Source organism: Phaethon lepturus, unplaced genomic scaffold (genome assembly GCF_000687285.1).
Source record: "Phaethon lepturus isolate BGI_N335 unplaced genomic scaffold, ASM68728v1 scaffold9738, whole genome shotgun sequence".
Classification (NCBI taxonomy): Eukaryota; Metazoa; Chordata; class Aves; order Phaethontiformes; family Phaethontidae; genus Phaethon; species Phaethon lepturus.
The window spans coordinates 36,565-46,968 of NW_010555545.1; the positions used below are offsets into that span (position 1 = coordinate 36,565).

General features: G+C 37.4%; 1 protein-coding gene across 1 annotated transcript in view; it reads right to left on the reverse strand.

The window, feature by feature from the left end:
- Positions 1–10,404, reverse strand: part of SMC3 (structural maintenance of chromosomes 3) — a gene marked incomplete at its 5' end in the record, with an annotated part of 23,877 nt that overhangs the window by 7,911 nt on the left and 5,562 nt on the right. The window contains 11 exons of the mRNA XM_010292195.1: positions 1,082–1,232; positions 2,419–2,560; positions 4,011–4,171; positions 4,666–4,765; positions 4,988–5,091; positions 6,749–6,962; positions 7,366–7,487; positions 8,000–8,164; positions 8,394–8,474; positions 8,654–8,829; positions 9,385–9,502. Of these exons, the coding sequence (XP_010290497.1) occupies positions 1,082–1,232; positions 2,419–2,560; positions 4,011–4,171; positions 4,666–4,765; positions 4,988–5,091; positions 6,749–6,962; positions 7,366–7,487; positions 8,000–8,164; positions 8,394–8,474; positions 8,654–8,829; positions 9,385–9,502 (1,534 nt within the window). The remainder of the gene's footprint in view (positions 1–1,081; positions 1,233–2,418; positions 2,561–4,010; positions 4,172–4,665; positions 4,766–4,987; positions 5,092–6,748; positions 6,963–7,365; positions 7,488–7,999; positions 8,165–8,393; positions 8,475–8,653; positions 8,830–9,384; positions 9,503–10,404) is intronic.

Consider the following 10,404-nt stretch of genomic DNA (forward strand, 5'->3'; position numbering starts at 1 on the left):
AAGAGTGTGACCAGCAGGAGTAGGGAAGTGATCATTCCCCTGTACTCAGCACTGGTGAGGCCACACCTTGAATCCTGTGTTCAGTTTTGGGCCCCTCACTACAAGAAGGATGCTGAAGTGCTTGAGCATGTCCAGAGAAGGGCAATGAAGCTGGTGAGGGGTCTGGAGCACAAGTCTTATGAGCGGCTGAGGGAACTGGGGTTGTTTAGCCTGGAGAAAAGGAGGCTGAGGGGAGACCTCACTGCTCTCCACAACTACCTGAAAGGAGGCTGTAGCGAGGTGGGGGTCAGTCTCTTCTCCCAAGTAACAATCCATAGGACAAGAGGAAACAGCCTCAGTTTGTGCCAGGGGAGGTTTAGATTGGATATTAGGAAAAATTTCTTCACCGAAAGGGTTATGAAGCACTGGAACAGGCTGCCCAGGGAAGTGGTTGAGTCCCCATCCCTGGAGGTATTTAAAAGACATGTAGATGTAGTGCTTAGGGACATGGTTTAGTTGTGGACTTGTCAGTGCTAAGTTAAGGTTTAGACTTTATGATCTTAAAGGTCTTTTCCAACCTAAATGATTCTATGGTTCTATGACTTTAAGACACAAAGACACAACAATAAGCCTGCAGGGAATCTACCCAAGAACAGGCAATCAACAAGAGATACAGATTATTTCAGAGAACGTAACATGTAAATGTGTCTACTACGCAGAAGAATTCACCTTGCACTTGTCAGTAATTAAGGCCATACATTTGGACCCTAAACACTGGTTTAAGTTTCTGTAAAGCACCATAAATACTCCAGGAAAATAAATGCCTATTAAATTGCATAAAACAAATTGGATGAATACAAACCTAATCTGCTTTACAATTCTCAGGGTGGAGACACATATCTACAAACTTTTAGATCATTAGACAATTCAATAGCTTGTGAAGAAACTCTGATGTTCAAGTGCAACTTTGAACATCTCAGTCAAGTATACTGTTATTTAAAATAATCTTATTTTGACAACACTAACAGATCATGTTTAATGAGGCTCACATTACAGGGGTCACACTTTGACAATAAATAATTTATTAAATGGCAATATTTACCTTCCAGAGTAATACAATCCATAGTGAAAGCTCTGGCCAGCTGGGTAGACACTTCCATGCTACGACAAATTAGAGTCTTTCCAAAAACATGTTTGAAAGCTTTGTCAAATCTTGGATTGTATCTCAGTTTACTGATCATAGGAATAGCATCCTGAAGCGACAGTGATTTTAATGAGAAGAGCACATTGATACAAATATGGCAAGTATACCTCAACTAATTCATACACAGAATTCAAGACAGCCCTGGAAAAAAGAAACTACCATCAAGAGTAAAAAGAGAATAGAATTTCTGAAAGTGTAGCGTATCTCAAATTCACTGAACATTAACTTCGGCTTCACTATCAATAAACTTCTAGAACGAAGACTTCTGGAGTTGCGTATATCATTATCTACATAAAACCTTATGTCAAACCTTAAACTCAAAGCACAACATTGCGAATGATACTTCAGAAATAAACAGCTGTCAGTTGGTGAAAGGATGACACACTGACTGAACATTCCCAAGACAAACACATAAACACTATGGAAATCAAGTGCAAGTTTTTGCAATTTTAGCTTTTAACACCTAGGCTTGAGCCTTAAATCAACTAAGAGTCTGCCAGGAATCTCATCTGAGTATTAAATTGCTACTAAAACAAGTTGAGTAAGTATCATAAATTGGCAGTAATTTTTTTCCTTCAAAAAAGAAGACACAAACACTAACACAGTTTTACTAGTAAAGCCCTCCCAAAGTAAGCAAGTTGGACTGCTTCCTATTTATTTTCCCTACCTTTATCTGAGGAAAAAAGAAAAAAAGAACGTATTTTTAAAATAACTTATTCTACCATGATTGTTGTAGGAAGCAATTAACATTTACATCATTAATTCACTACTAAAATTTCAAATAAGAGCAGATACCTTTCAAGAAAGGTATTTCAGAAGTACTTTTTGAATGGCTGTCACTGAAGGTTTATTTATGCATTTTTAAATATAAAAACACAACATGACACTACCCTCCTCTACAGCTTTTGTCCATGGCAGCATTTCAGTGTAAAGAGTTACAATTCAGTAATTCAGGTAATTATCAGTTATCAGGTTACAAGAAAATTCTACTTCTTTTTAGTATCACCTATTTGCTTGGAAGGTGAAGTTTAAAGAGGAAATACCTGGTAGAAAAGGAAGTATTTTCATATAACAGAGTTTTTAATACGGAAAAGCATACATTACTGCAGTTATTTAACAGTGGACATTCAACAGCAAAGCAAGTGGTGGACAATAAGCAATACACACACACACTTCAAAATACGTGGCTTTGCAATTATGAAGTAGAGGAAGGTTCAAAAGAAACTCTAACTCACATTAGTCTCAGGATAAGCAGTATCTCTAACATCCAGCTTGTTCAGAGGGAGGAAAGTAACTTCTCCAGGAAGGTTCATTTTGTTAAATTCCATCAGGATCTTTGTACTGACCTCATCCGAATCCACAATGTGATAAAACAGCCTAATTAACAAGGCCAACAAAGAAGCAAAACTTTACTGTGCTAAAAGCACTAACATATTTGTATGGGAACAGTAAGCATGCAGGTACCATTAAAAAACACATCAATATAAAGCTGCATTGCATTTTTTTCTTCAAGTGTGTGCCTTAGAACAAGCAAGTGGATACACACTATTCACTCTCATTAAAATGGGATCAGCCAAGAATTTTACATTCCAACCTCCAGTCAACAAGAGCAGCTCAATATGCATACACTGTCACCATGTACACAGCCTTTTTTGGTCCAACTGCAAACCTCTGTCTTCTGTGCCATTTCAATATACCACCTTCAGCTCCCTTCGCATGGATGTACAGAATTTGCATCTGATGTCTCTGTACACAATCAACAGAAACAGAGACCTCATCTATCTCCCTGTGATTGGGACTAGCATCAGAGGCATTGCAGTAAGTGATCTTTCTTGTGCAAGTTCAACTGCTGCTTGTTACTGCTTTTTCCCCAACTATGGGGCACAACAGGATTCAGACAGAACTGTGAAGTACTTTGAAGAGATACCCTTCATACAGACACAGATGTTTCAGATGACGGACGGCATTTCAAATTGTGGTAGCATCAACATTTCTACATGATCTTGCAAACTATCACATAACCTCTGTCCTCCTTCCTGGCCTTATGCCACTATCTACGTTCTCATGAGAAGAGTTTGTATGAATACTCATGAATTGGAACTGGGAACCAATCACACAAAAAGACAATTTAAATTCATTTGAAGTGTCAGATGCTGCACAAAGCGGTCGATCATGCAACAGGCATTTCTACAACATACATTACACACAGACTCCTTAACACTCAACATTTTTTCAGATAGCTTTTGTATAGCAGTTTGACAGTTTAGAAAGTCTCCTCACCAATGAGATTTTCTAGTGTAAGCAAAATAATTCTTGTTATCGTTGAAACGTCGGCATTGCTTATTGTAGAATTTTCCACACCAGAAGATGCTGTCTACTTTATTCAACGTAGCTCAGCCCCACCACCAATCCTTCTGGTGTCAGAAGTGTGGGTCTGGGGCCTTTTTTGCAGGTCTCTGCATGATTTTAGGTTGGGGATGGGGGCGGGGGGGTTGGTTGTTTTTTTGTTTTTTTGTTTTTTTTTTTGTTTTTTTTTTTTTTTTTTTTTTTTTTTTTGTTTTTTTTTTTTTTTTTTTTTTTTTTTTTTTTTTTTTTTTTTTGACAAGATCAAGAGTAGCTAGGATTAACTTTTAAAAGGGCAGAATTCTTCTTAGCTCCTTGAAGGAGTAGCAGTTTGATCATGCTATGTAGAAGGCACTTTGACCAAAAAAAAGGACAAAAGCTCAGGTTTAAAAGAATAAAACTTTCAGCAGCAACTGTCACCAACAACTACATTGTAATGCTGCATCTGCTTTAACTTAAGTAACACTCAAGAGCATGTAATTACCTGTTCCCTGCAGTAACTTCAACACAAGTGTAGAAAGCTGGTTCGCATTCAAAGTTATTCATCACAATGCCATGATAGCCATTTAGAACATGCTGGTTTATGCCTTTTCGACGGAAGTGCTCCAAAACTTTGTTTATGCTGTCTATACCATTCAAAATGGCCTGTTAAGATAAAACTCATTATTGCACTGCAATTAAAAGATATAGAAGTAATACCCACTTTACCTTCAATTTTGTGAAAGTCATAACCTTCTTTTTCGCAGAGCTCCTGCTAACTAACCTACAGCTCTAAAAGGAAGACACTTAAATATTTGAGTCTGCCATTTTCCAGGTGCTTTTGTTTTGGGTTTGGTTTTGGGTTTTGTTTGTGTTTTTTTAAGCAAAAAGGTATCAGAAAAAATTTTAGAAGTATTCCATTTCTACCTCGTCTCCTTATCCCTCCTCAATTACCTTGAGCTTGCAAAATTAATTTCCAAGTAGTTCTAGAGCTATAAATATTTGAAAAATTCAGCTAACAAATATGATTTGTCCATTTTGACAGTAAGACCATAACCAAAAGACGTAATGGTTATGTCTTTCAGATGTAACTATGACTTGTCCTTTAAGAATGAGAAGGAAAGTTTCCACAAAGAGTTCTCAATCACAAGGTATCTCACCTTTCCTGTTGCTGCTCTGAGAAGCTGCTGTTTCTTTTCTAAATCCTCTCTCTTTGCGGCAAGAGCTTGTTGTTCTGCATTCTCTTCTCTCCACAGGTAACTACAGAACAAAAATAATTGAGATATTTTAAATGTGAATGAAGTCTAAGGATTTTTTTTATTATTATTATTCTCAAAGACTGCTAGTCTAATGGGAAGGTGAAGTGCAGGAGTTCATACATGGCTATATTTAAAAAACATACCTACACGCCATGTTAACAACTACACAGTTGGGGTCCTTCACATTAAGTGAGAGTCAGACATATTTCAATTAGTTACTAACTTTCTTTCACTCTGTAGTTCATCCTTTTTATTTTTCACTTCATAGTATTTTCTGTCCAGTTCTTCAACGCGAGCCTTCACTTCATTAAGGTCCTGGTCCAGTTTCTAACACAAAGAAAAGAACAGTATGAAACTACAGGTATCTTCAAAAAAAATCTTTCTTTTATTCAATAGTAAATTACTACTTAGAATTCAGAAACTATTTCTACAAACGTGTTCACAAATTTTCAAACTGTAAAAGCACTAAGAAAAAAAATACATCTTTGTAAGGGAGCAGTAACAAGGTGAAGTTATCAAATAGATTACAAGGCAGGCACTGAGTTGAACTGTGCATCTAGGTATTACCATGAAATGGCTCACTGTATATCACGGTAAGAAACTGAATCAAAATAGTAGCCGTCATGCACATAACTATGTGTAATCACACCCTGAAATACCATTTCTGATAAGAACATACATACCAGTTTTGCATACCATGCCGTACTGCTATTATTAAAAAAATCTTAGCTTGCTCTCCAGCAGTACTACTACTTCACCATGCCTGCTGTCAACAGCATGCCATTTAAGCTAACGCACAGACATCCTCCCCTTGCTCATTTAACACTTGTCATTTTCAAAGCAGCTCAGGGCTAGCTTTGAAACTCAGATAATGTTTCCATAGTTATCAGTGTGCAGGAGACTTAGCTATGTTCTCAAAACATGGCAAAGTTTTTCCAACCTAACTCTGCAAACTCTCCATCATGTTCATCCAAGACATCTCCCCTTTGAACAACAAAAAGCTATATAACTCTTAGCCTGAGCATAAACCAACCTTCCTTAAGGAGAAAAAGAAAACTAAGTCATGTTTATAAAAGGCATCAAAGGCCACCTCAAACATAACCTCTTAAATACTACAGAATCCCTACTGAGCAATACAGTACAAACAGCCAGTGGTAAATGCCATTTCCGTCACTCACCAACTCTGTGAAATCATTACTTTGCTAATGTGGGCCTCATCCAAACACTATTTTAGCAGAACACCATCATCTTTGTACAACTACATTCCTAGATTTTGTCAGACTGATCCTTGATTTCAGTAGATATATTACACAAATAACAGTATTAGCACATACAGAGTAGCAGCATTGGCGCTGGATGCTCTCCTACCATAAGCAGGAGTTTTCACTCCTGTAGCTCCTAGGAGAAGTGGTACTTTCAGATCATACAGCTGTATTTGTACAGCTGTATTTGCAGTGTAAAAGCTGTTTCTGAATGGAAATTAAAATCTAAAAGTTGTGCAGATAATACTGAGATTAATCTTCTAACATGAATAGGGACGTAACTTCTAACCAGCTGCAATCTTGTGCAAAGGTGCAGTGCTTGCAGCACAGTGTAAAAAAAATCCTGTGTTTAGGGAAAATAAGAGAAGAGGCAAAACAACCAATGTAGACCTCTACAAAAACCTAACAAATCATCATCTATATGAAATGGTCATGTTCAGTATAGACAAGAGCAAGTCAGATCTGTGTCTCTTCCTGAAAACTCAGGCCAAACACTTTGGGGAAAGTACCAGAAAGAAAGTCAACATATAGTGTGAAGCTAGATGCAGTGCTAAAGGGAAATTTAAGTTTATCTGCAGATGTTTTCAGTAATCCATTTTTAAAAGACCCCACCCATCCAGAAAGTCTCATCTTCCTTATAAATAGGCAATTAGGTCCAAGATTAGATTGAGTGTTTAAGTCTTCTCTCAAAAATACTGAGAAGTAGTAAGCTGAAAACTTACACTGTACTGTTCCAAATTTTTCTCCTTGTTTGCCTCTGTATCCTCTAAATCCTTGTGTATAGCTGCAATCTGACGCTTCTTGTCATTGATGGCTTGATCTAAAGACTTCAGTTCTTTCTTTATCCACTTATCCCTTTCTTCTTTGGAAGTAAACTGGCTTCCTCGACCTTGTTTTGCATAAAGATCTGTTCTTTCCTGCGTTGCCTGTGCAAGTCTATTTTGAGAAAGGAAGGACATGCTGTATTATAAAGAAATCTTGAATTTTTTAAGACCAAGCATCAAGAACTACTCTAAGAACTTTCAAAAGTGTCAAACCAGGCTCTAAAATCTAAGCACCAAATCAGTAACAGAAAGGAAAGGATCACATTATACACCATACAATTACCCAAAAGACTTCACAAAAGTGGTTAAGCTTAAAAACTAAGTTCACCAAACACTGTTCTGGTCACCCAACAATAAAGGAAGCTTTTTAGAGACCATCTGTAAGTACATATAGCTACCCCATTCTCAAGCAACAAGTGCAACTCTTGAATTAATTACACATACGGATAGTACTGATAGTATCTTGGGTGGGGGGGTTTAAATGCTTTGACTCCCCATTCTAGAATGCCACACACCTAGCAATTCCCCTCTCTTCTCTTTCTTTTACACTGTTGAATTTCGGCTCCGTTTCTGCCAATTCTTTCTGCTTCTCCTCAATTTTCTCAAGAAGCTTTTGCCTCTCTTTTAACAGTCTTTTCTGAAAGTCAAACAAAGCAGTATTTAAAGTTAGGTACTATCAGGAACTGTATTATTAGATAAATACACACTTCTAAAGAATAATTTAATTTTAAGATTGCAGATGCCATTGCTTATCTGACACTACACACTGTTTCAACACTTAACAGAAGTGAATTCAGTTCCAACCAGGACAGCAAAGTAGCTGAACTATGCAAGCAAAGAAGGTCTGTATGGGCCAAACAACCAAGTTCAAGTTAGTGCTACAAACAAAACCCTCCTTCCCAATAACTGCAGCAATTAAGAACAGAATTATAGGTGCTTGATTTTGCAACATGCAGAATGATAAAGGACCGTAACACAGGAGTCTATGTGTACATCCCCTAGAAGCACACTGAAGACATCACAATACACTAAGAAATCTGTCCAGCAAACCTCAGAAAATGAAAGGCCACAGACTAAAAAAAACACTTCAGTGTACAAGTATGCCACCTTGTGCCAATGGCATTTTAAGATTTCATCACTGTTACGCACCCTTTGTTCACTGTTGCCAGCTAACTCATCCTGCAGGTCTTTAGCCTTCAGCTCTAATTTAGTCCTCTGTTTAATCTGCTCTTGTCTCTCAGCACTAAGTTGTTCTTTTTCTTCTTTCATTGCTGAAATCTTCGTCTTCAGTTCTCGAACTTGCCGTTCTATTTCCTATGCAAATTTAAGCATGTATTACCTTAAACATTGCATACACATTTCAGTATCTATCAAAACTCACAAGATCATTATTATGCAGATCAAGATACACTACAACTGTGAAAACATGGAATTTAACATGTTTAAAAAAAAAAACACACACAAAAACACACATACCACCACCACCCCCAGAACCACAAAGCAAAACACACCTCTGGAGAGCCTTTGTCAAAAGTATTTTTACCTCCATTTTATCTCTAGCATCTTGCTGGGCATCTCTGAGCTGCCTGGATTTCTCACCACTTGTCTCTCGTTTGGCAGAAAGCTGTATGGAAATATCATCATTAGCTTAAGTAGCAAGATTCTGTAGCAGTTCCAGAAAGAAAGTAATTTGTTAAATTAGTGAAGAACATTGACAGGATTCTATCAAGGAATGCAAGGAGACGTTGACAAAAAGTAAATCAACGGCTCATGTTATATTTTGTATTAGCCAAGATGTTTTACCTCATCAAGCTTAGCTCGGGTTTCATTAAGCTCCTGATTATAAATTGTGTATTCTAATGCTCTCCTCATTTTATCCCATTTCTGGTACTGAGCCAGCTCTTCTTTCTCCTCTTCTAGGGTATGCAGTCGCTCTTCAATGTATTTCAACAACTCATTGATCTTCTCTCGCTTGCCCTCTTTAGGAAAGATGACAAGATTGAAGTTCAGTTAGACACTGTAATACATTCCCACACCTTCAAAGCTATTCAGTCTCCTCCAGTGATTAACTATTTGTCAACATTTATGAAATGCGAGAAGAGCCCATGTCCAGAAGTGCCCCCAAAAAAACATCCTAACAGCAGAACTGTTGATACTAGTTACGTAACGCAACACAAACATGTACTCTCTTGGCTCACACACCAAAAATAATTATAGACTACATAAACTCAAGTATTTGCATAGCAGTAGATATCCTGATTTTTGGATCACTGCCAGCTGACATCACTTGTGTTTTAAGCAGTACAAATATCCCTATTAGCCTAGCTATAGGTTTTATTACTAAAAGCACGCATGAAATCACTTACTAAACCTTTTGAGATATTTAAAATTTAAGGAAGAAATATGACATGCTCTATACCATCAACATACCACAAATAAAATCTATCTAGCAATAAGCTTTAATGAAAAAGCCATAAACCTTTAGAGTTAACAGAACTACTGTGGCATAAAACATTCCTTTCTTAAACTTTTACCTGTTTCTTTCATTAGTGAAATACTCTCTTCTTTACGTTCATCGTACACTCTGGTACCAGCTACTTCTCTTAGTAACTTCAATCTTTGAGAGTCAGGAGCTGTGGCCATCTGGTTGATCTGAAAATTCAAGATCTACGATTTCAATAGCCTGCTCTGGATTCATGGCTTACCGCAACAGATCAAAGATGGGGCTTTTTTTTGCTGTGCCTGCTTGCCTGAGGTTTTTGAAGGAAGATTCAGATACCTAGTACATACCATACTGCTTGCCTTTTGACACAGTTACTTTAGGGTGGTAAGTATTCTGCTTGTAATGAATTTTGTTGGTTTTCAAATGCTACCAGTTATTGCTAAAACTCAAGATACCAATATTACATATACTGAAGAAATCATTACCCACTCAAAATTATATATCGAGAAACTCAAGCTTGGGCTTGTAAGACCTGGTGCTAAACCAACTAGTTTAAATGTCTCCATAAAACACACCAAAACTTATAAATCTTAGAATAATTCAGGTCATGAAATATTCATTAATCCAACATTAAATCAAGTCATACAATTAAAGCAAATGTAAAACTCACTTTACTTCAATAGAATTCCAATGGTTGCATGATTTGTATTATATTAAAACCAGTACACCTATTTTGGCCATGAGTCATGTGCACCAATCCCCAATACAAAACACAAGTGACTTTCCAGCTAAGTTGTTTCTTCCAAATACACACATTCAGCTGTATAGGAAAATTTATCCTGAAAAACATCTAACAGACTACTGCTGGGTCACCACTTCTGCCATCAAGTTCTCCTCAAGCCTCCCACATTCCCCTTTTAAGTATGCCTTTCAGTAACGTTTTGGAGCTGCCAGTTATCAGTGTGTATTGGGTTTGCGTGGCAGTTTTGGTAGTGGTTGCAGGGGTGAGAAGCTGCTAGAAGCTTCCTCTGTGTCCAATACAGACCCACTGCTGGCCAAGGCCAAGCCAATCGGTGACGGCGGTAGTGCTTCTACGATATCTAAGAAAGGG